This window comes from Cibotium barometz, chromosome 33 (genome assembly GCF_041138505.1).
Source record: "Cibotium barometz isolate CiBa-2024 chromosome 33, ASM4113850v1, whole genome shotgun sequence".
NCBI lineage: Eukaryota > Viridiplantae > Streptophyta > Polypodiopsida > Cyatheales > Cibotiaceae > Cibotium > Cibotium barometz.
Genome location: NC_141078.1, coordinates 45,451,460 through 45,478,178, shown reverse-complemented (window position 1 = coordinate 45,478,178; position 26,719 = coordinate 45,451,460). Strand labels below are relative to the sequence as shown.

The window sequence follows — 26,719 nt, the reverse complement described above, 5'->3', positions numbered from 1 at the left end:
CAGCAGTACATCATGAACATGAGTAAACACTGATGCATATCAAATGAAAGTCTAGAATAGGCGTCCCCATTCTCTCAAAAGATCCATATATCCATGAATCAAACCATGTGAAATCCCATAGGCAGATATACTGTCAGTTCAGTATCTCGGGTGTGCTGATAAGAACACCAAGCGACTTCCCGATCTCATCCAAGTGAACTCTGTGACAAGGGAGCGGAGTCACCCCCCTCCTCAGTAACAGGTAGTACTCCAGAATCCAAAGCTGAACTTGTTGAAGCACTTTCTAAGGTAGGCTTCAAACCAAAAGCCTCGAGGTAAAGTTGTAGTATCCTCGGTGAATTTGCCAAGTCACCCTCCTCCATCCACTTCGAATCCATAGGTGAATAGTTCACAAACTTCACCAAATATCGACGTGAAACTTTCCCTCTGACTTTTCTTTCTTTATGTGCCAAAATCTGTTCCGGTTGAAGAATCTCATCTAGTTCTTCGACTTCTGGTTGTGTCTCATCAACCTGATCTGTAGGCACCTCACCTCTGAAAGGTTTAATAAGACTCACATGGAATGCATTATGAATCCTCCAATGATCCGGAAACTGAAGACGATAAGAAACATCACTCATCTTCTCAGTCACCTGAAAAGGCCCATAGTACCGCATACTCAGTTTAGGATATAAGCTCTGTTTACCCTTCATTTTCCTGAGTCTAGCCTTCTCAAATCTCAAAAGCACCCAATCACCCAAATCAAAAACCAATGATCAACGGTGTAGGTTTGTTGCTTTCCTCTGTTTCTCTTGAGTCCTTTGAAGAGCCACCTTGACCTTCTTGTAAGCCTCATCCATATTCTCCACAAAACGATCTACCTCGAAGATCTTATCTTTTGTATGCAAGATCGGAGGTACTTTCTTCCCGCCTTCCACAATCTCGAAAGGTGCCTTACCTATCGAAGTGTGAATGGTGTTGTCGTAAGCAAACTCCACCAAAGGAAGATACTTTTCCCACTGTTCCTTATAATCCGAAACATAACACTTTAGAAGATCCAATACAACTGAGTTGGCAATTGATTGCCCATCTGTTTGTGGATGAAAAGACGATGAGAACTTCAAGAAAGTCTTCATGTTCTCGAACAATGCTCTCCAAAATAAACTCGTCATTCGAGGATCTTGGTCACTGACAATAGATGTGGGCATCCCATGGTACTTGAAGATATTTGTCAAAAATATCCTCACCATTTGCTCTGCATTTATCTTCTTCTTGACTGGAATGAAATGAGCCTGCTTGCTGAAACGATCCACGATAGTCCAGATGCCATCATTCCCACAATCTAGGAAGATCAAAGATAAAATCCATAGCAATGCTCTCCCACGGTCTATCTGGAATAGGCAAAGGATGAAGTAACCCAGGAGTCTTTTGACAGTCACACTTCACCTTCTGACAAATGATACAATCACGAACAAAAGCATCAGCATCCCTACGCATAGTAGTCCAATAAAAGAATGCCTCCAAAGCTTTCACTGTAGTCTCAATACCACGATGGCTTGCATAAGGCGGAGCATGGCATTCTGTCAAAACCTTCTGCCTCAACTCAGATGTGACACACAATTTGTCATGCATCATCAAAAATCCTTCCTTGAGAGAATAATGATCAACTCGCTCTCCTTCAATCAAACGATCAAAAATTCGCTCAAAATCTAAGTCATGAGCATACTGTTCTCGCATATCATCAAGTTCATGATGAAAGATAATAGAGATAGCAGCCACATGTGGTTTCCTAGTCAAGGCATCCACAACCACATTCTTGCTGGCTTGAGTCCTCGCTAGCGACCGACGATGAGGTGTATGGTCCCGTAGGTTTTGCCCAGCATGTAGTGGCTGGAAGGCCGAATTCTAGATCATCGGCAGAATAAAGGAAAAGAATAAGAGAGCCGGTTTGACTTGTATGGAATTGATTCATGTATCAACTTTTTATATACATATCTTGTCTTTGGCATGATTGTATTGTGTAAAAAGGCTGTTTTAACAAACCTTGTGAAAAGGGCCGTAATTAAGGAACATGTTTATTTATGTCAAACAGTGTGGTAGGATTAATTAGAAAACAAATTGAAGCGTGAGTAGGGTGGAAAGTGGGAGGATGGTATGCCCCGATGGCACCATCCTACGGACGGGTGGACCCGATTAGTCGGATAGCTTTCCAACAAATCAAGTGAAAGCCCTACGCTAGATAATTAGGTTCTTGGGCAACTCTATTCTAGAAGACTAGGTCAGCGGCTGTGCCTTGCATGGATGAGGAAAAAAGCGTTGCCTCTAGAAATCAAGTCTAGTAGTTGCCCAATTTATGATAAATTACCCTATGGGTGATTTGACTTTTAGAAGATCACGCTTCCCCTGTGGGATAGGACTAGGTCTTACCTATGAATCGTATCCTTGAATCTCTACATGGTCAAGGTGTCGATAAATAGGAATTTTTCTCCAAAGTTAAGACTTAGTGGACTATCTTAAGTGTTTCTCCTGTTTTAGAAGGGGGAACCTTACATGAGCCAAGTGCGTGATCAGTTGGACAAAGGGTTGATTCAGCCGAGCTCTTCGCCCTATTGTTCACGAGTGCTATTGGTACAAAAGAAAGATGGTTCTTGGCGGATGTGCATTGATTATAGGGCACTGACGCCCTCTCAGGCTCCATCGCTCGATCCTCCCGCCCCTCAGAGGGATGTCTGCACACTAGGGTGGGCTTATTTACCGCACTAGCCTGGGCCCTCAGAACTAGGCAGCATCATAACCTCTCACCTCAATCGGCGAACCTTATTCTTCCCATGGTACGAGGGATACCTTGGGCCATTCCCGGGCTTTGCTAACGACGCCGCCCGGCTACACAAGCACGGAACGGAGTTAGCGTTGAAGCCAGGAAAACTTGCACTCTTTAAAGACAATAATTTCAATGCAATTTATTAAATACAGCATCACACAATTCGTAACTTCATACAATTTTATGTCATTATTTCAAAAAGAAAAAGATACACATTTATTAGCAATATTTATAACAAAAACTTTTCTTTTAAAATATAACCAATCTAACCTGGCCACCATCTCCTTGAGGAGCTTGAAGAGGGAGGGTTGGAGCCGCATTGGGAGCATCTTCCCTAATTCCGCCGTTGCGTGCTCCTCTCGGGACAATATTCTGACGTTTCCGGGATGGGGCCATCTTGGACGTCGACTTGTAGGGCTCGCTGCTGCGGTCGAAACGCTTCAGTCGGATCTCGATTCTGAGAGCGTTTGCTCACCGTATGAGCAAAAGACTATAGCGTATGAACTCTATCTAAAGACAAAAATCCCTTATTAAAGTCTACGCAAATTGGGGGGGGGGGGACTGTGAGATGTCCTTAAGGCCAAAAACGTGGAGGAGGGCTGAGAGGGCTGCTAAAAGTCTATTCACACGCCGGGGGGGGGGGGGAGGGGGAAAGGGGGGGGGGGGGAGAAGAGTTAAGGACACTGCCTCTAAGCAAGAGGGGGATGGAGGAAAATTAGCTTATCTGAAAAGAGGCAAATGAGGGGGTGTGAGAGGGGTGGCTGCAAGGGGCGGCTGTACTGCAGCAAGTACGCTACACAAGGACGGACGGTAGGTACGAGCGACGGTACAACAGGGCATATGCAGCACAGAGATGCGTGTCGTCTGTGGAGCACCCGGGGATTTATGTAGCTGAGGGGTGAGGGTACGGGCGCTGCGCAAAGCAAGAACGAAAGGACGGTGTACCGTCAAAGGCTATGGATCAGTGGCCTGCATGGGTCTAGGGGAAAGGTACGATGTCGGTTGTCCGGGAAAGGAGTGGTATGCATGTACCTTATCTTGTCTGGGCCAGCATGGGTGTCCACGTAGGGGGACGTGTGGACCATACAGTGGGCGGCCGTCCTTTGGTTCTTGGGTGGCCATCGTACGGGTCCCCTAGTAAGTGTGTACGGCCTAAATTTTGGGACGGGGTACCCAAATTTGGGACGCCCGCCTCGATTTACGTGTTGGATTGCCCTGGGGGGTGAAATTTTTTTTTGTCCGGGAGGTTCTCCTGGTCGTTGGGATTTAGACCGTTCGTCAATCTGACGCCCGATCGTGCATTTATTAAGGTTTAAAGGTCGTCGTTTTTTAACTAAAATGACTGAAATTTATGTATAAGCTTGATCCGGTGTCCGTTTTGGATGCTATAAAATCTTATATTAGGGTAAAATCGCGCGCAGATTCCAAATTTGGGCTCAGAATTTGAAGATTCTAAGTAGAAATGACTCAAATAATAAAATCATTGATTTTTATACCATAAAAACTCATAAATTTATCTATTACATGAACATTTCTTTATTAGTGAAGATGGGTATGTTACATCCTTCCCCCCTTAAAGAAATCGAGATGTCCTCATCTCGTCATGAATTGGGGATAATCCCTTAAGAGTGTAGCTTCATCTTCCCAAGTTGCATCTTCTTCAGGGTAATCTTTCCACTGTACTAGATGTTCTACAAGAGTTCTATTTCGGAGTTGCCTTTCCCTAGAATCTATGATGCTATTGGGCTGTAATTCAAGGACTCCTTGAGTAGGGATTACAACTTGTCAAGAATATGATTGAGACTGGGTACATATGGTTTTAATAAACTTACATGAAATACATTGTGGACTTTGATATGGGCTGGGAGCTGGAGTTTATAGGCACTTTTACCTAGACACTTGATAACTGTATAGGGACCACAATACCTAGGGCTGAGTTTCTTATATTTCCCAAGTGATAGGGAACTTCGTTTGGGTCGCACTCGTAGAAGAACTCTGTCTCCTTCCTTGAAGATCCTTTCAGACCTCTTGGTGTCAGCATAATGCTTTTGTCGATCTTGGGCAGCTTTAATATCCTTTTGGATTGCCTTGTTTTGTTCCTCCATCTCTTCGAGCATTTTCCTGGATGCCTCAACTCTTATGGTCGGATCAGAGAAATTTAGAGGAGACAAGCATTCTTGCCCATAGAGTGCTTTAAACGGTGACATTCCTATGCTTTGATGATAAGATGCATTGTAGGCAAATTCTACCAGAGGAAGGTATTGAATCCACCTTCTTGGTTCCCGTCCACAGTATGCTCTGAGAATGTCTTCAATTACTTGATTGACTCTCTCAGTCTGGCCATCGGTCTCTGGATAATAAGCTGTGCTAAAGCAAAGTTGAGTTCCCAGGGCTTGAAATAAAGACTGCCAGAACTTTGAAGTGAAGTCAGAATCTCGATCACTTACTATCCTTTTTGGGAGACCATGAAGTTTGAGGACTTCCTTGATGAATATTCGAGCAACATCAGAAGCTTTGAAGCTTTGAAGGTCTTCTTTGCTGGTATAAGGTGAGCTACTTTGGTAAGTAAGTCCACTACTACCAGAATGGAGTCATATCCTCCTTGAACAGTGGGGAGACTTGTGACAAAATCCATACTAATGCACTCCCACTTCATTTGGGGAATATCTAAGAGTTGAAGTTTTCCAGGCATCTTGACCCTTTCAGCTTTGATCCTTTGGCATGAGAGACATTGCTTCAAGTACCGAAGCACGTCATTTTTCAAGCCTGTCCAATGAAAGCTCCTTCTTACGGCATTTAATGTTTTTGCATAGCCCGGGTGTCCTGCAGCAGCAGGACTATCATGAGCTTCATGGAGGATTAGTTTCTTTAAAGCAGGATCCTTAGGGATACATAGCCTGTGATTGAAGTAGAGGCTTCCTTCATGAGTGGAGTATCCCTTGATTAGATTCTTCTCTTTCTCTGAATCTCCTCCTTCTTCTACTAACTTCATCATCCTCTGATAATCTGGGTCATGAGATGAGACTTCTTCCACCTTGACCAGTATGGGATTATTTGGCATTGAAATTGCACTCAAGAAAGATTTGCGGCTAAGTGCATCTGCTACCACATTATCTTTCCCAAGGCGGAATTTGATGTCGAAGTCATATTCTTGTAGAATTTCAATCCATCTCCTTTGTCGCATGTTGAGGTTAGGCTGGGTGAAGATCTACTTTAGACTTTTGTGGTCAGTTACAAGCTGCAATTTGCCCCCTAAGAGATAATGTCTCCATAATTTGAGGCAATGAACAACTGCTAAGAGCTCCAAATCATGGGTGGCATAATTTGCTTCATATTGCTTCAGCTTGCGGGAAGTATAAGCGACTGGTCTTCCTTCTTGGCCTAAGACACCACCAAGTGCTAGACTACTAGCATCAGTAACCACTTCAAATTCCTTGGCGAAATCAGGAAGTTTCAGGACTGGGGCAGAAGTGATAATGACCTTGAGCTGATCAAAACTGTTTTGATGGATTGGCAACCACACTATTTTGCAATCCTTCTTAAGAAGATCCGTCAAAGGTGCAGCTACCAAGGCATAATCTTTGATAAAAATCCTATACCATCCCGTGATTCCCAAAAACACACGAACTTCACGAACTGATTTAGGGGGTGGCCACTCCAGAATATCCTTGACTTTGGCGGGGTCTACTGAAATACCATCTTTGGAGACAATGAATCCAAGATACTTAATTTGATGAGTAAAGAAGGTACATTTGCTCTTCTTGGCATAGAGTTTGTGTTTGCGCAACAATTGCAGAACTCTACGCACATGCTCCTCATGCTCTTCCATTGATTTGGAATAGATTGAGATGTCATCAAAGAAAACAAGCACAAATTCATCCAAGTAAGGACGGAATATATCTTGCATTAGGCGGTTGAAGGTTGCAGGAGCATTGGTTAACCCGAATGACATTACAGTAAACTCATAGTGGCCATAACGGGTATTGAAGGCTGTCTTGGGTATATTTGCTTCCTTGAATTTGATCTGATAGTAACCAGACCTCAAATCTATTTTTGAGAAGATTTTGGCCCCATGAAGCCTGTCAAGAAGTTCGTCGATGCGAGGGATAGGATACTTATTCTTGATAGTGACTTGATTTAGCCCTCGATAATCTATGCAGAGGCGGAGAGTTCCGTCCTCCTTTTTTTGGAAAAGAACAGGTGCCCCCCAAGGAGAGCTACTGGGGCGTACAAATCCTTGCTCAATGAGTTGGGAAAGTTGCTCTTTAAGTTCAATGGCTTCAGGAAGGGACATTTTATAGGGCGTTTTTGAGACGGGTTGAGCTCCAGGGATCACCTCGATTTCATGATCGACTTCTCAAGGAAGCCGTAGCCCTGTAAGCTCGTCAAGGAAGATGTCAGAGAATTCTTGGAGCCAAGAAGGTTGTGTCTCCATACTGGGTTTAATGGCTTTGTTGAGCTTGACTAAGAAAACTTGCTGACCTTTACGTGTTCCCTTGAGAAGATGTTTTGCCTTAACTACCCTAGGTTTAGGTTTTCCTGTTATCCCCTGAACAGATATTACTTGGCCATGCTCATTTTCAAAAGTGATACTCCCCTGGTTACAATGAATGCTAGCTTTGTTTGTAATTAACCAATCCATCCCAAGGATTCCATCATAAATTCCTAACGGCAAGACTCTAAAGTGGCCTTGAGTTTGCTCATTACCCAGCTCAAAATCAAGGTTCCCTATAGAGTGGCGAGATACTACTTCTTTCCCACTGGCTAACTCTACAGTCATTCTTCTAGCTGTTTTTTGACTCAAGTTTAATTTTTGCAAGCACCTAGGAGAAAGGAATGAATGGGTACTACCACAATCAATCAAAAGCTGAAATGGCTTACCGTGATGAGTGGCTGGGGTTTGGATTACACCAAATTGTTTATTCGGACCTTGGTGTTCTACTGCCGCATGGACGGTGGCACGCTCTTCTTCAGCCATTTCCAAGGTCGGTTCTTCACTTATAATACAGGCGGTCCTAGCAACTGCTCCTCCGCGGCCTCTGCCACGTCCACCGCCTCTTGCACCTTGGTTGATAGGGGTTCCACGGCCTTGATTTCCTCTGCTACCTTGGGGAAATGATGTTGCCATCTTGGGACAGTTGGCTCTAAAGTGTCCCGGCTCATTGCACTCAAAACACGGAGGGCCTTCTCTGGAAGAAGCAGCATACGAGCGGGGGACAAAAGAGTTGCCTTGTCGCCCTCTGTTGTAGTAGGGGAAATTCTATTGGGGTTTCTTGTAGGGTTGATCTTTAGGATTTGCCTCAGGGTAAGATCTCTTTTGATGCTTAGGTTTGTCGGTCTTCATTTCTTTCACAAGGGGCTTTGCTCGTATGAGAGCATCCTGTAATGTGCTTGGCCTCATTGCTTCAAGGCGGGAATCTAAGGGTTCATTTAGCCCTTGGCAGAAACGAGCCACTTGCTGGGAAGTAGTCATAGCTAGGGCATACTTCCGAAGAGTGATAAATTTGGAATAGTAGTCTTCAAGAGTTAAGTTGCACTGCCTAAGACTAAAAAACTCATTCATCTTTATGGATTCATGGGATGGGGGAAGATATCTTTCCTTCACTGCCTGCTTGATGTCTTCCCACGTTTGAGAATGCTCGGTGACTTCCTTGTCACGGCACCACTGTTTCCACCAGAGTTTAGCATCTCCGATGAGGCGAAACCGTGCATACAAGTGGCTGAGAAAAGTCCTGACAGTAGGTAAAGCGAGCAGCTTGGAAGAGGCTTGTTAGAGCTGGAGCAGAGAAGGCTTAGCAGAGGCGAGGAGGACACGGATTGTGCTGGTGGGTAGAGAGAACCAGTGTGGCGAATGCAAGCAGAGGCTAGGTACAGTGGACGTGGCAAAGGCTGAAGGCATAGTCGATGTCGGGAGGAATAGACAGAAAGAGCCTAGGAAAAAAAACGCTGAGGGCAGTCGAGAACGATTTTGAAGTACACCAAGTACATGGTTTTATAGGTTGCAAACCTTACCTTTCAACTCACATGAGTGACATAGGGCATGGCCATTGACATCAGTGATTACTACACACACATAATATCTTATCTACCTAAGGGTGGGTTTCACACATGTAAGCACACTTACACATAAGTGAGTGTTCACACCCCTATAGATGCTGTTCACACACTTACACATAAGTGAGTGTTCACACCCCTATAGAGGCTGTTCACATACACTTTTCGAAAAAAAGTGAAACCACTGCTTCATTAATAAAGGAATGTACATTCATAGCTGTCCCAGAGTGGGACAGCTACGACTCAGATCAGAAACAGTGGGAAAACACCTCGAGTTGCGGAACAAAGAGCTCTCCAAGATCAAAAGAATCTGTGAGAGATTGGTAAAGTGATCTATGGAAGAAGGAAAAAGGGTGGACATAAACAACAGAAAAAAGCAGCTGATTCGGAACATGGTAGATAGTCCAGAGAGCCTAGAATCTCAACCAATCCAAAAACACTGCAAAAGCTAGCAATGGTGGAGAGAGTTGACCAAAAAGTCAGCGTGCAAATCGTGCCCATAGGTGTCCTGACAATCTGTCCAGGAGGGCTCGAGAGTGGGAGTAGTACCACAAAAGATGGGGCACTGTCTCACGTGAGTGAGAGCATCGCTTAGATGAGGCTGAAGCAACGTGTCTACGTGCCAAAAGAATGCCATCGGAAAAACACCCATAATACTTATGCACAAAAACAATCATTGTTTCTTCAAGGAAAATTTTCTCTTCCATATCCGTCCCAATGCGGCTTTCCACCAAGGCAAGGATTTAGACACCCTCCATAGATGATTCGCATGCTCGTGAATCCAAAGGGGGGGGGGGGGGGAAGGGGAAGGGGGGAAAGGGGGACAAAAGGAGCTTGTGCGCCCTGGAAACTGTGAGCTAATGAAAAGGAAGAGGTGTATATCTAGGGAGTTGCCTGTCAAAAAGCGAGTCTTTGAGTTGGCCTTCTTCTTGAAGCGCAAGCACTGGCTGCAATGGTTGCATCATCTCCATAATGACCCTCCAAATCGAGCTATGATGCAATCCCAAATGACAATGTCTGACTACTTGAGGAAACAAAACAACCATACCATGCTCATCAATAACATCTTGTATGTGGCGAATTCCAAGCATGGAATGTTTATAGGCCTTCCTTGGCTGGGATAATGCAAGAGGCACTTCAAACACCCTGCTCCAATGAAATGCTCTTCATAGTCAAAGAGTTTCCTTGGTTTGGGGGCTGGCCCGACAAATGTAGGAGGTGTAACAAAGCTTTCTAGTCTTGAATGAGAGCAATAGCATAAGGAGAACCTGTGATTTTGCCATTAAAATGTCCAAAAAGTATATCATCATAACGAGTGAGCCAAAGTCCATATGCTTTTGTACGCATGGAGACACACATACTGCCCAACATGGGAGCCCATGGCTTTGTTTGTGCCACAAAATCAGGTAGAAGCATCACCTTCCTCGGGCGGACATGATATTGGGATATTGAGAATATTAAGTCCACCATGCATCTTAGGCGAGCGAACCAATTCTTGCTTCATCAGACGAAGGGCTTTTGTATGGCTTTTGTTTTCCACAAGCATTCCATGGCTTTAGACATGAAAAGCTAAATTTGTCTGTAAGACCAAGGCAGCAAAGGGAGATATAATTGTACATACACCATGATTATAGACTGCACTTTACCATGGGCCAACTCCAGGCCTTACTAACGTCTCCGCCGTCCGGCTATACAAGCACAAGAACGGGGCAGCGTCAAGGCAGGGAGAAGTTATACCTGTACCTTAATTTAACCAAGATAACAATCTATTTACTCACTAAACCATAGGACTACAATCCATGTTACTTTCTTAAGAAAACAATCCTTTTCTCACATAGATTTTAGCATTTCAACTTGAGATTGCGATAAGACATTCTTTATTAAGGCATATGTTGTTGTTTAAAAGAATACAAACTTTAAATGGTAAATCAATCAGATAGATCACCGTAACAATCAATAGAGAAGCCGGGGCCATACCTCAACCCCTAGGAATGATATATAATTGAAAAACAAAATATGTATATACCTTATAGAAATTTGTCGTTTATCGTTATCCTTGCTTGTTAACAAGAGTACATGCAATGGCCATATAGACAGCTTCCAATATTCAGTTTTGTGATGTAGCTTCTGGCATCACCCACTCAATCTGTTCTTTGAGAGAGATCTCCCATCCAATGGGATATCCAACATGTTTGAGTATCTGATCAAGTGGCACAATTTGTCTTGGCAAGAGTAATCTATGCCAATGATAATTTTTTAGTGGTAATAGCTTTGATTTTGTGAAGTGACAAAGCTTGTAGGAGAACCCTCACACTAGGCTCTATGTTCTGAGGAAAGGGCAGAATGTGGGCTGCAGTTGTGAGGGGTGACCCCTTGTTTGCACACACTGCGACTAATCCTGGTGTATCTACTGGCACTGACACTCTTTTACATGCGAGTAATGTTCATGATGATCTTCTAGATTATACATTGCAGAATGATACAAGGAGCCAAGAAACCATGCAAGCTGAAGGGTGGCCTGTTTTGCTTACACATGCTCTAAATATGGCTGTTCACACACACACACACACACACACATGGGTACATAAACAGAGGCGCACACGTACACGAGACTTCGAAATACCCAACAATCATTGGGCCCGAAAACTGCCATTCTAAAGTTACAATCCATGCAAGAAGTGTGATCAAGAATGGAAGTAAGAACTGCCGCTTATAAATAGTTGACCTCCTATAGATAGCGAGTAGCCGACCAGCCCCATGGGATTTTAACCTTGGCTGTGTTACTTTCCTTGAAGTTCTGCACCTTCTTGGGACACTTTCAGCACTTAGCTTTGCTGAGCTTGATGCTTTGATACCAATGTCACATGCACAAAATCTGTGTCTTCTGCAGCCCTAAATAACTGAATAGGAACCTTGATGCAAATCATGAACAAAGACAGAGAGAGGAGAGAGAGAGAGAGAAAGAGCTGTATTTTCAGTATATTATGTAGTACAAAAGACTCTACAAAACCTGTGGCCTTTGGCCTTCCAAAAGAGGTAATCTAAAGCCATCTAAAGACTGACTCATATGAAAGGACTGAATGCTGGCCTAGCCTTATATAGGCTTTTCACATGCCCATAACCTGGTCGACCTGTTGTCGGCCAGCAGCAAGGACAACACCCATTGAAATATATAATCCCGACTTCTTTTGTATGCCCTTGTCCACCCTGCCGACTGCTGTCCTGACTATTGTTAGGGCTGGCTGCGAGCGTGTGCCTTCCATCTTTTGAGTAAAATACAAAATCTCATCAATGCAGAGAAAGAGAGAAAGAAAGAAAGAAAGAAAGAAAGATATATTAATGTCTGCGAAAAGGCCAAAGTGGCCTATGAGACCAAAACATAGTACACAGCTGATGGTGTCTCATCAAAAGCAAGACAAAAAGGACTAAAACAGTCCTAAACAGCTATGAAAGGAAAATACTCCTACTGAGGTAAGAGAGAGAGAGAGAGAGAGCTGACTTCTCCTCCATTGGTGTTGTAGGTTTCACTTGGTCCAATATCATGGTTAATGGTTTCAGAAATTTTCCCCTTGCGTACCAGAGGTCGTGCGCTGAGTATTGCAGTTCTTGTTAATTTTGCGTCAAGTGCTCTCGTTACTTTTGCGTTTGCTCCCATTCAAGTAAGGTCTTCCATGTTTGCATCAAAATTATTTTGTATAACTTGTGGGATCATGCTTCGGAATGAGTGCTAGCATCATAGAAAGATAATTTTTCACCACTTTCTCAAGGCAATGTTCAATTTATTTTTGACCGGTGCCACACTCTTGAGTGGCAGGATATACTAGGTGGCGCATGGATTTTTTTCGGCTTCGGCATCATTGGAATAATCTCGTTACTGTTCATCATATCTTCAGTACCAGAAACCAAGGGACTAAGCTTGGAGGAGATTGAAGCCAAGCTTTCAAAAAGTTTGATGTAATCTTCCATGTTAGCAGCCTCTTGTCAGGGGCATTGGATTTCAGACAGCAATAATATCTACTCTTTTTAGATTGGAGAGTGAGAAGTGAGAAGAAAAGGGTTGAGAAATTTGTACGTGTTCACGCTTGTGTTTGTAGCCAATTTCTTCATGGGTGGGGATATATAGCTCTAGGCACACATGCACAACAAAAAGTAAAGCAATAAAGAAAGATGGTCAACCTTGGTAACAAAGCTTTCGAGTCTTTAATGAGAGTAGTAGCATAGGGAGAACCCGTGATTTTGTCATTAAAATGTCCAAAAACTATATCATAATGGGTGACCTTAAGTCCAGATGCTTATATACACATGGAGACACATATTGCCCAACATATGCGAGTCCATAGCTTTGTTTATGCCATTGCCACAAAATCACCTTCCTTGTTGTGAGGACATGATAATGGATATTGAGAGTCCATGGCTTTGTTTAAGCCACATATGCGAGTCCATGGCTTTGTTTGTGCCACAAAATCAGGTAAAAGCATCACCTTCCTTGTTGTGAGGACATGATAATGGATATTGAGAATATTAAGTCCACCATGCATATTAGGCAAGCAAACCAATCCTTGCTTCATCAGACGAACGACTTTTCTATCTGCTTTTGTTTTCCACACGCATTCCAAGGCTTTAGACATAAAAAGGTCAATCTATCTGCGAGACCAAGGTAGCAAAGGGAGATAGAATTGCACATACGTCATGATTCTAGACTAACTGCACTATTTATAGACGTACATGCAATAACCATGTAGATATCTTCCAATATTGGATTTTGTGATGTAGCTTTTGGCATCAACCACTCAGTCTCTTCTTTGAGGGAGATCTCCCATCCAATGGGATATCCAAGATGTCTGATTATCTGATAAGGTTGCACAATTTTTCCTGGCCAGAGGAATGCCAATCATAATTTTTTAGTGGTAACATCTTTGATTTTGCAAAGTTGACATTCGGCCTAGTAGCCAACTCATAAAGTGACAAAACTTGCGTGAGAACCCTCACATGAGGCTCTCTGTTCCGAGGAAAAAAGAAAGAATCATTGGCATAAGCTTAAGTCATGAACTTGTTTCCATCCCCCATGGAAATTCCATGTAGCAGGCCATCATGTGATAACTTATCCATGTACAGGAGCATCGGGTGCATAGAAAGACGGCATATAGCAGGGGGCACTGAGAGGATAGCCCTGTTTGATAGATTTTCATTACTTCCAGGGAGCTAAAACAAAATGCATTTCGTTGTACCTTCTTAATATAACTAGAAACCAACATTTTTCATTTTGCACCAAAAACCCATTCTATCCATTACATGTGCTATGAAATCCCACTGGACTGTATCAAAGGCTTTAGCTATGTCCACCTGCATAATGAGGACATCCTGCTACATGTATTTGACATATTCAATGCATATATAAGTATTGGCTATATTGTCCATTATTTACCTTCTTGGCACGAAGCCATACTGATTGGAATGAAGGCAAGTATAAAATATACCTTTGATTCTATTCACATGCATCAGAGAGATGGGATGCCAACTTGCTAAACCTTCACGAAGCTATTTTTGGGTAGCAATTTAAGTAAGCCTTGTTTCCAAGAATATGGCAATTGTCTAATAGACCAGTAATAATTGACCACTAAGAGGATGGGCTGTTTTAGAACATCCCAAAATGTGTAGCCCATCCCATCCTGGGGACTTCCATTTACCCAAATTTTTGAGAGCATCATCTAGTTCTTTCTCATAAAAGATGCATCCATACTAGTTGCCTCATGCGGTGTGACTATAGGCTGAACATACTGCAAGAGTTTATGACGTGTATGGAATACTTCCTTAGAAGGGGGTAGGGGCAACAAACATGTTTGCAAAATAGTGATGATAAACATTAGCAAGTTGTGCTTTGTTACATGTCAAGTTCCATCAGATATTTTCACTCTTACAATAGAGTGCTTTTGTTTAGATGTGTGCAAATTTTTAAAAAAGGATTTGGAAGAGCAACATTTGTCAAGAAGTTGCTTTTCTCGAGCTCGAGTTTGCCACTCGTCCAACTTGTGAGCATCATTTTGGTAAAGATAATGTTTGGCTTGTGTCATATTCTGGTGCTCATCAACAACTGTTAAATGTCACAATTGGCTAATTTTAGTGTATTCTTGCAAGGCTGATTTTGCATGAGCCACCCACATCCTAGTTTGCCCCATATACCATACCATAATCCTAAATGATAGTCTACCAAGAAACATCCAAATCCTCTCTCATGTAAAGCATAAGAGGATGGGCAGTAGCATGTACCATCTATATAAAGTGAGCATGCGATAGATAACTATTTACCATCAGCAACCTTTTGTCATGCAAAGCATGGTCATGGATCGATATACCAAAATTTAGCCCATGCCATATAGGAGCATAAAGGAGCCTCCATTTATTTGTATCATAGAGGCCTTGCACCTTATATGTAAAGCATTTGATTGGTATATACATATTTATAGTATGTGTAAGCAAAAAAGTATACCCTTCAACTTGCATGGCTACCTAGATTCCTATTTCACTATGCAACGTATAATCTAGAGTATCATCGTTAAACATTACTCACATGTAAACGAGTGTCAATGCTAGCAAAGTAGATACGTCAGGATTAGTCACAGTGCGTGCAAACAAGGGGTCACCCCTCAAGTCCAACCCACGTTCTGCCCACACCTATAAGATTACTCGAGGTATTAGGCACCCCAGAAGTTAGCCCTGTTGTAGAGGTTCTTTCTATCTAATTGCGAGACATGACAGGTCTCTATCTACTAAGAGGGACATTTTTCTTAGGTGTTTGCCTTGCATTTGGCTCTTGTTTTTCTTTTCTTTCCCTTTTGCAAGGAGGGCTTGCCATCCCGGATTTTGCTTTTTCCTTATCTAGGCTGACATTTGGGACTTGCGCCACATTTTTTCCCCTTCTGTTGAACGGGTACACTACAAACAACCTCTTGAGGTGGCATTGCTGCGTAACTGGTGGCGGGGGCTGTAAGAGTACTAGTGGACATTTCGATGCCAATGTGTCCAAACTTTTTGCTTGTGAAACAAGAGCCAACAAAATTTTCCCATTTGAGCTTGAAGAAAGCTTCCTGTGTTGGAAGCCCTGGCAGTTCAACGTACATGGCCACCTAGAAAGGAGTTGGTTTATCAATATCCCAAAGGATGAAAAATCTATTGACACTCCTAGAAGACTTAGGAGGGCAAATCACTTTTCCCAGTGTCTCCACCAAAAAAGGTAAAGTGAGGTGCATATAAACAAGAAGCTCCACAACTTCCACCCACAGAAGGGGCATTTGTGTTTGATGAAGCTTTGATAATCCTTCGTAGGCAACCATGGGTCCACATGCACCATTTGCTTGTCCCAAAAAAAAAGAGGTGACTTTTCCAAAATAGTTTGTTTATGCCACAGATCAGTAAGTAGAACCTCACAGAAGCCACGAGCAGTAAAGTAGTAGCCCTCAACAAAACATGCGCTAAGCATAGCTTTACCCAATGTCGCTATAGGAATCTTCCCAAGAAAAAAAGGATCGTAGCTCTCTGCAAAAGTTTCATCACAAGGTCTAGTAATACCTCACACACACATATAACAGAAACAAAGAGGAATAAGGAAGTGGCAAAATCCACACACACACACATAGAAGAGCAAGGGCAAAGAGGAAGAGGGCAGCCAATGAGCAATGAAAGAGGGCTGATGATGACACGACTGCTAGAGGTCACAACAGGGTTTGGAAGGCCAAAACGAAAGGTTAAGGCCCTTCGCGCGACTAGGGAGCCACCAAGAATCAAGTCACACACAGGTTTGCTCTCTCTCTCTCTCTCTCTCTCACACACACACACACACGCGCGCGCGCGCGCGCGCGTGCGCGCACACGTGCGCACATACACACGTACAAGAGTTGAGCCAAATGTGCTTTTAATAATGCATAAGAGTCCTAAATACAATAGTGAAAGTCACTTATATAGATGGCCATTTGTTTACACTTTCAAGACATAAAAAAGGAAACTTTCTACATAGACTTATGCTCTTATAACATAGACTTATGCTCTTATAACATAGACTCATACTCTTATAGATGTTTTGCCTTATAACTCATGGACTTTAAAAGGTAACAAGGCATAAAAAAAGGGGGGACTTTCTACATAGACTCTGCTCTTATAAGTGTCTTGCCTTATAACTCATGGACTTTAAAAGATAACAGGAAAGGTTGTGTTAACCAAAATTTGGTTATACTAGCTTGGCATTGCTAGAACAAATCTTTGGATGAGATATGCTTTGCCTATGACTCTTGTGGTGGAGAGTGTTAAGAAGAAAAGGCTTGATTTTTACATTTAAAGAAGGAAGAATGTTGATTTTGTACTGTGTAAAGTAAAAGTCAAGAGAAATCATAGAAAAACCATATAATTGGGTCAGTAATTTCTTTCAATTTTTGCTTGACTGTATTTTTTATTTTTTCTCATTAGTGAAAATGTGTTATACACATGCTCATAGTTACAAAGCAGGCTACCCATGATGGAATGTCTAAGGGGCCCAATAAAGCTAGTGAAGCTACTAACTAGGCTACGTAAATATAAAACTCATTAGCCAACTTTAGACAAGTCATAAGCTTGCCAAATCACATAGTCACATGAAGTAATTTGTGTGGTTACAAAAAATGTTACAAAATGTGCGACTCCATGTCAGAAGTAAGTGATGCTTATCATTAAGAGTCAGCGGATTGCATTGAGAGAAGATTGCAAATGGATTCTGGAAGCTTGTCACAAACATGTCTTTGTCGACAATCTTGTGGGATTGAAACCACTAGATCCTGTGTCTTGCTTCTACCTAGCTTCATGGAAAGTCCTCACATGGCCATGAGCAAAAACATCACGATTTATGGGCCTTCTCCTGGACAAAAACTGTTTCTTGTTTTTCAAGGCAAAAGCGTAGAGCTCAAACTTGCTATTTTGAAGAAACATTTTAATTTACAAGGAGTGCCAAAATGACACTAAAACCACTCTTGCTAAGTCATGAGGAAGCGAAGATGGAGCCAATGATGCTTTTTGACAGTGAAGAAGGTTGCTTGCTTGATGCAGAACTAAACTGCTTTTACATAAATGCATGTGCACATTTATCTTCAATTACAGTGGGGAGAGTGATAGTGATGCCAATGTGTTATATGTACATTATGTGTATATAGCATAGCACACATAAACATTATGTGTGCTATGCTATATACACATAATGTACATATAACACAATGAGAGCAATAGGACAAGTGCCTTGGACATGATTAGAGCCTTGAACAATAGTTTGCATGTAGCTTTACATAGTGTTGAAGATCTGCAGAAGGTGAAGGAGATTCCAAAGTCCTATGATGGGTACATTGCATATGAGCTTCCTCCATATACAATGATGTCGGCTATGTCAAGGATGGAACAAAAGCATGATGGCCACTCATGGATAGAGTATGTCACATGTAGTGATTGTTTTGATGGTACTATGCATTTGAGTAGATGCTCTGGCCACTTGTGGTGTGTGAATATTGATTGCCCTTACTACTCTAGGTTGCACTATCAGAAGAATGAAACACAGTGGAAAGGTAGATTGAAATGGAGTTGTCATACTGTACTGGTTAGGCATGAGTTTAGTAACATCGCTTGCAAGCACTAAGCACAAATGCTTGAGTGTGTCTCGACGTGCCCTGTAGTTATTTCTTTTTATCTTCCTAGAGACCATGACAATACTACAAGATGTGCTATACATCTTAGTAATCATAATCACACTTATAAGGAGGGACTATGTGTTATAATAATGTATTTTGAGCTCTCTTAAAAATATTTTGTGCTATACATCTTAGTAATCATAATCACACTTATAAAGAGGAACTATGTGTTATAAGGAGGGACTATGTGTTATAATAATGTATTTTGAGCTCTCTTAAAAATATTCTTCTACCCTCTTAGATAGTTTGGGGATACTTGGATTATCTTTGCATCATGTCAAATCATGTTAATATCATGGGTGATAACATTGTAAATATTTATATGTTTGGTGTACATTGACATATGTTTGGGGACTCCAATGTTTGTTACATTTGGTTTGTATGGCAAGGCGATTCCTGTGTTACACCTGGAAAACATGTGTGTGGCGATGGTTTATATACTTATGGAATATTTGTTTACCAATTTATTGTTGGTTATTTTATAGGTGAAGAGGATTCAGAAGATTGAGGAGGATGGACACATTATTATTTTGTATGGATGAAGGAGACATTTTCAAGACTGCTTTGTATGGATGAAGGAGACATTTTCAAGACTGCTTTTAGAACCCAAACCGATCACTATGAGTTTTAGAACCCAAACCGATCATTATGAGTTTTAGAACCCAAACCGATCACTATGAGTTTTAGAACCCAAATCAATCACTATGAGCTTTAGAACCCAAATCGATCACTATGAGCTATCGATCACTATGAGTTTTTACTTATGTCATTTGGTTTGACTAATGCCCTGGTTACTTTTAACAGAATGATGATTAGAATATTCTTAAAACATTAAATTTTTTTTTGTAGTGTTTTTTAATGATATCTTAGTTTTCAATAAGAACCGTCAAGAGCATGAACAGCATCTAGAAAAAATATTCCAACTTCTTCAGCGAATCACCTCTATGTCAATCCTGATAAGAGAACATTCTTTCAAGAGGAAATTGAATACTTAGGACATATTGTATCTTTTGGATGGTATTTTTGAGTTGAGCCCAAAAAGATCAAAAGCATTATAACTGGCCCAAACCGCATGATATTCATGAACTTCGATCTTTTCTTAGCTTGTGTAACTACTATAGGAAGTTCATTAGAAATTTTGCATATATTGCACCTCCTGAACTCCTTAAGAAAGCTAGACACTTTGACTGGACTAGTAGATAGGACCATTCCCTTTCTAATCTTAAGAAAGCTTTGACTCACGCACCAATTCTTATACTATAAGATTTTCAATGACCATTCTTTGTGGTAGTTACTGATGCTAGTGGGACAGGGTTTTGGTGTTGTTCTCATGTAAGATAGACATTCCATTGCCTATAAAAGTCGTAAGCTTAAACCAGCAGAAACAAATCATAGTACATATGAGAAGGAATTAGTTGTTATCGTTCATGCATTGAGACTTTGGAAACATTATTTAATGGGAGATGAATTCTTAATCAAAACTGACCAATAGAGCATTTGTCATTTGTTGACCCAACCCTTGATTTCTGACCGTCATATCAAATGGGCTTCACCCATGATCCAATATCAGCTAAAACATTGTGGCAGATGCTTTAAGTAGACGTCCTAGTGTCCACAACGCCTCTATGATTGAGAGTGAATCTTTGAGTCCTATGAGAATGACCCTAATTTCTCTAAGGTTTGGATTAATATTAGAGATAATAATTGGAACCCTATTGGTAATTACTCGTGCCATGATGGTTACCTTTTCTTCCAGAAGAGATTGTGTATTACATAACCTTTCAGACAATTTATATTGGAAGAAATGCATTAACCACCATACATGGGTCATTGAGGTGTTTTTTCTACTTTACAATTAGTGTCTAGAGAATTCTTTTAGCCTTATCTTCAACAAGATGTAGCAAAATTTGTGCTTGAATGTTCTATTTATCAGAAAATTAAAAGCTATAAAGGTAAGACCCAAGGACTTCTCACAACTCTACCAATCCCTAATGATACTTGGAAACAGATATCAATGGACTTCATCATGGGTTTGCCTACGAGTTTCAGTCATAATGACATGATTTGGACTATAGTGAACCGTTTAAGTGAGCAATCTTATTTCTTACCTTGGAAGAAAACATTGACTTCTCAGTAAGTCGCTATTATGTTTATCAAGCAAATCTTTGTGGATCACGGATTGCCAAAAATCATTGTTTTTTACAGAGACTCTAGATTCTGTGGTAAATTTTGGATCACTCTTTTCTCCAACTTAGGCACTAAGATGGATTTATCCACCTCTTTTCATCCAAAAACGAATGGACAAACTGAAGTTACCAATAGTACTATCTTAGATTTACTTAGAGCTTATGTTGTCCAACAACCTAATTCATGGGATAAGTACATTTATCTTCTATAGTTTGCATATGATAATACTCATCAATTGATCGATCACCTTTCAAAATTGTGTATGGAAAAGCTTTGGCTATTTCGACTACTAGACTTTCACACAAAATTGAAGCTGCTCATCAATTCACTATCGATTTTAGTAGCATTTTGAATGATGTAAGACATTCTATTGCACATGGTCAAGAGAAATATGTTAAGAAAGCAAACCGCAAACATAAAGCTATCTCTTTTGAAATTGAAGATTATGTAATTTTGAGAATTGAGAAGCGCAAACTTAAAAGGGTTGAAAAATTCCTAGCTGTTAAGCTCACCCCAAGATTTTATGGACCTTTTAACGTGATTCAAAAAATTAATGATGTTGCTTAGAGACTAGAATTACCTTCTCATTAGCACATTCATAACTCATTTCATGTGAGTTTTCTTAAACCTTTCAGGGGATCACTTCCCACTCATCCTGTGTATGAGGATCCACCTCTTATTGAGGGTTAGAAAGAAGTTTTGATCCCAAATATTGTCATTAACCAACACATTACATCGACTCATACTGGAAATGAATATATCAAATACTTGGTGACTTCTCAAAATCATCCTTGTGAAGATGCATGATGGGTGCCTAAGAAATATTTTTGTGCCTTCCCTGAGATCCTATGTTCTTAAGAGCGAATGTTATGAGAATGTATTTTAATCTCTCTTAAAAAGATTATTCTACCCTCTTAGATAATTTCGGGATGCTTGAATTATCTTTGCGTCATGTCAAATGATGTTAATATCATGGATGATGTCGTTGTGAATATTAATACGTTTAGTGTACATTGATGTATGTTTGGGGCCTCCAATATAGTTGGTTTGTATAGTAGTTGGTTTGTATAGTTGGGTGATTCTTGGGTTGCTTACACCTAGCAAATATGTGTGGTGTGATGGTTTATATATTTATGGAATATTTGTTTACCAATATTTCTTATAGTTGGTTTGTATAGTAGGGTGATTCTTGGGTTACTTACACCTAGCAAATATGTGTGGTGTGATGGTTTATATATTTATGGAATATTTGTTTACAAATTTATTGTTGGTTATTTTATAGGTGAAGAGGATTCGGAAGATTAAGGAGGATGCGCACATTGTTATTTATTGGCACACTTTTTTGGAAATAAGCTTTGTATATATTTGTGCTAGCTTGTGCACATTTTGATTTAATTTGGAAGCCATAGATTTATCAAGCTTAGACTTGAGCATTCAAACTTTAATACTTTGGTAAAGCATTATATGGTTTAATCCTAGCCTCAATTTATGGACACTCTCTATTTTGAGTATAAGAGAGTGCAAGGAAAAGAAACGTTTTGTATTTTTGGAGGCTATGGCCTAATCTTGGAATGAAATTTCATAAATACTCATGTGTAAAATGAAATTTTGAGCATAAGAGAGTGCAATGTATTTTTGGAGGCTATGGCCTAATCTTGGAATGAAATTTCATAAATACTCATGTGTGGGGAGAGGCCACACACATGGAGGAGGGAAGATTGCACCCATTGTTGTGTCGCTTTCATGAGCTAAGTATTTTGCAATTCTTGAATATGTTGAACTTGTAGTTTTTGATGCATTATTTGGGTTGAATAGTATATTTTCTTGCAAGTCTCTATTTTCTCTATTTTCCTAGAAGTGGATCCGTGACACTATGCAATTCCATTGAACAAAAAATTGAGGAAAATATGATGTCTCTTGCTTCAATGAGCCCTTTTACTAATCTAAAGCAATTGGAGACAATTGTGGCTTATGATATCATTTTGGACATGCTTATGGGAGATAAGAAACCTGGCAAGTCGAAGATTGGTGAAGATGAATTTACAGAGCTGCTTGAGTATGTCACTCCACTTTCAAATAAAAGGAGGATTGAAAGATGTTTGGAATATGCTAAAAGAGCTAAAATCATTATATCAAAAGGCCTTGAAGCGGTTCTTGATCTCAAGAACAGACACAGATATCCATTTATCCATAGTGTGCCCTTTCATGGGTAGTTAAGTGAACGACACCAATCCCATGTATTTAAAATGTCCACTAAAGGTCCTAGAAGTAGACTAGACTTGGTTAATAGGATGAGACGAGGAGAAAATCTGTAAAATATGTGGGTTCATTTTGACCATGTCCATAGAGTCCCTGGTTGACCACAATATCTGTCCCCCATGTGTATAACCCTTATGTCCATGAGCTTTTAACTATAGCTACACGTGAGTTTAAAGTTGAGGATAGGTATACACAAATTGAATTTTGGAAGATGCTAAAGAATGTGGTGCAAGAGAATGCCTATGAAATATAAGAATTTAGAGGGTTCATGTGGCTGATGAGGTACTGTTTACTTTAGAGGAGCAAAAATAAGGTGCCAGAGAAAGAAAGAACTTGCATTTTTCACTGGGAGCAAAGCATGGTGCATCATATACAAAAATACATATGTCCCCCTTCCATGAGGACCATAAGTCTATGTGCCATAAATGGAGAAATGCACCTACAGAAGTAGCTGAGAATTACAAAAATGAAATCTAAAAATTTTGGCAGACAAGATCTATAAATCGGCTTCCAGTCACTCTTGGGATGTTGATGAAAACCACATAATTAGCACACATAGCCCCGCACCGGGGTGTGGCCAGTGGGGATGACGGGACATGTCTGTGACCACATGAGATAACCACATGAGATACAAATGCTTCAAGCAAATGAATTTGTGCTTCAAAGTGGGGGTCCACCTCTACAATAAGCTCAAGCAAATGCAAATATAGAAAAAGTTCCCAGTGCTTTTCATCCAAAATACAGAGATGGCAAGATTGTTGAGTGGAGAACCCGATTCATTAACACTAGTTTGGTAGCTCAGCAGGACATAAATATGTCCTTTCAGGGGTTTTCTAAAAATTTTGTATCTTATGAGTGGGAGCAGTATTTTAGCATTTCTCTTCTAAGACATGTCTTCATGAATGTGGCAAACCTTAGAAATTTATTAAAATGATAAAAATAATCTTAAATATAATTGATAAATCACCATAAGTAGAGATATATCTAGCACTGTAATCCAAATAGGTTACAAATTTACAAAGTAGGTTCTTACATACAAGAAAAAAATGATCTCGACTCGTTATAATTTTTTTCTAAACCTTATATAGTATTTAAGAGATAAGGGATAGATTTTTCATTATTAAAAAATTACATTAATAATTAATTCAATATAATGTTCTTCTTAGAATCTCTTTTTAGTTGTTGAGTCTTTGACACCCAACAATCGGTCAAGAATACATATCTAAATATTTCAATTTAGTTAGAAGACAATGTGATGGTCTCAACTTTTAAAATTGCATGGATAACAAAACAACATATATGAACCCTTGCTTATATTTGGATCATCTAGTGAGAAACTTAAAAAATAGTGTTTATTATTATATAAAATGATTGGATATTCCACTTAAAGCCTTACGAGATATTTAAAAATGCGAGAAGTAGTCTCTTATTCTATAATAATAAATATGGTTCAAAATTTGTAAACTTTTGTCTAAAACTAAGTGCCTAAAAGGATAGGTGTATATATGATCGGGTCTCACAAAATGCACGAGCAAAGCATAACATTATACAGAACATGTGTGCAAGATTTGGTCCTAGTCTATGATTGTTTGATAAGCTATAAAAATCCTCAAAGTTAAATTTTTTTGAGATAGCTAAATACCTAGGAATTTTTATTAAGACCTAAATTTTGGAGGTCTAATTGATTTTTGAGCCTAAGATGGATTATATTACACCATATATATGTTTGTGAAGCAATGTATATCCAAAAACTTTGGAAAGCAATGAGAAATTGGCTGAATAAAGTCTTTGATCCAAATATAGTCCAAATAGCTATGCATTATGACTGTAATTTAGCCTATAAATTCTTATGAAATTGAAAAGCCTAGAGGTAACCAATGTGATCCCAAAAAATCCCAATTTTCCTTCACTATATACCTGATGATATGAAAAAAGAAAACCTTTGATTTTCATTATCCATGTGCTCTCAATAATTCCATAAAGTTGGTCGGTAAATAGGACATAAATATGTCCACGGACACTTTCTGTCCTATTACCAAACTAGTGTTAAAGAATTCCACGAGAACGTATAGAAGGGAAGGACCTTGGATGCACAGGTTTTTTGTGAAGCCATTATTTTTTGCAATGAATCCCATGTTTTTTATGTCAGTAGTATTGAAGGGTCCAAAGCAAATGGTGTGACCTACTCTATGTCAATAGAAAACTTTCCACGAAACACATGTAAAGGGTTTCAAAAACAAGAAAGCAAGTGCCTGGCATACATGCCATGCAAGCACTTATACTTTGTATACTTGCAAGTTCTAGGCTAGGATTAATTAGCTTATGAGTTCATGCACCAAGGCAGAACTCACCAAGGTGGAGTTGTTTCGGGCACTCAGTGGGGCAGAAGATGAAACGTGCTTGCATGAGAGGCTTTTAATATAGCATCTTGACATATGGTGGAACTTTTTGTTTGAAATATAGTGGAACTTTTTTTTAGTTGAAATTAATCACCTTGACATATGGTAGAACTTTTTTTTATGGTTGGACTGTGTTGAAGTTTCTTGTAGTGTAGTGAGCTCAATCTCTATTTTGAGTATAAGAGAGTGCAAGGAAAAGAAACTTTTTGTATTTTTGGAGTCTATGGCCTAATCTTGGAATGAAATTTTGTAAATACTCATGTGTAAAATGAAATTTTGAGCATAAGAGAGTGCAGTGTATTTTTGGAGGCTATGGCCTAATCTTGGAATGAAATTTCATAAATACTCATGTGTGGGGAGAGGCCACACACATGAGGAGGGAAGATTGCACCCATTGTTGTGTCGCTTTCATGAGCTAAGTATTTTGCAATTCTTGAATATGTTGAACTTGTAGTTTTTGATGCGTTATTTGGGTTGAATAATATTTTTTCTTGCAAGTCTCTATTTTCTCTATTTTCCTAGAAGTGGATCCGTGACACTATGCAATTCCATTGAACAAAAAATTGAGGAAAATATGATGTCTCATGCTTCAATGAGCCCTTTTACTAATCTAAAGCAATTGGAGACAGTTGTGGCTTATGATGTCATTTTGGACATGCTTATGGGAGATAAGAAACCTGGCAAGTCGAAGATTGGTGAAGATGAATTTATAGAGCTGCTTGAGTATGTCACTCCACTTTCAAATAAAAGGGGGATTGAAAGATGTTTGGAATATGCTAAAAGAGCCAAAAGCATTATATCAAAAGGCCTTGCAGCGGTTCTTGATCTCAAGAACAGATGCAGATATCCATTTATCCATAGTGTGCCTTTTCATGGGTAGTTAAGTGAACGACACTAATCCCATGTATTTAAAATGTCCACTAAAGGTCCTAGAAGTACACTAGACTTGGTTAATAGGATGAGACGAGGAGAAAATCTGTAAAATATGTGGGTTCATTTTGACCATGTCCATATAGAGTCCCTGGTTGACCACAATGTCTGCCCCCCATGTGTATAACCCTTATGTCCACGAGCTTTTAACTATAGCTACATGTGAGTTTAAAGTTGAGGATAGGTATACACAAATTGAATTTTGGAAGATGCTAAATAATGTGGTGCAAGAGAATGCCTATGAAATATGAGAATTTAGAGGGTTCATGTGGCTGATGAGGTAAATGCCAATTGAACTGCGGTTAGCACTGTTTACTTTTTAGAGGAGCAAAAATAAGGTGCCAGTGAAAGAAAGAACTTGCATTTTTCACTGAGAGCAAAGCATGGTGCAT

General features: G+C 40.1%; 1 protein-coding gene across 3 annotated transcripts in view; it reads left to right on the top strand.

Moving 5' to 3' along the window:
- The window catches only part of LOC147619642 (D-xylose-proton symporter-like 2), a 72,906-nt gene extending 53,412 nt beyond the window's left edge, over positions 1–19,494 (top strand). The window contains exons 13-14 of one of the 3 annotated variants that reach the window (XM_086773317.1): positions 12,376–12,513; positions 19,038–19,491. In XM_086773317.1, the coding sequence (XP_086629443.1) occupies positions 12,376–12,513; positions 19,038–19,094 (195 nt within the window). In that variant the 3' untranslated portion in view covers positions 19,095–19,491. Of the gene's footprint in view, positions 1–12,375; positions 12,514–12,668; positions 13,054–19,037 lie in introns of those variants that run through there. The other 2 variants (XM_086773316.1, XM_086773318.1) reach the window with 2 other exon arrangements.
- Positions 19,495–26,719: the final 7,225 nt, after the last annotated feature.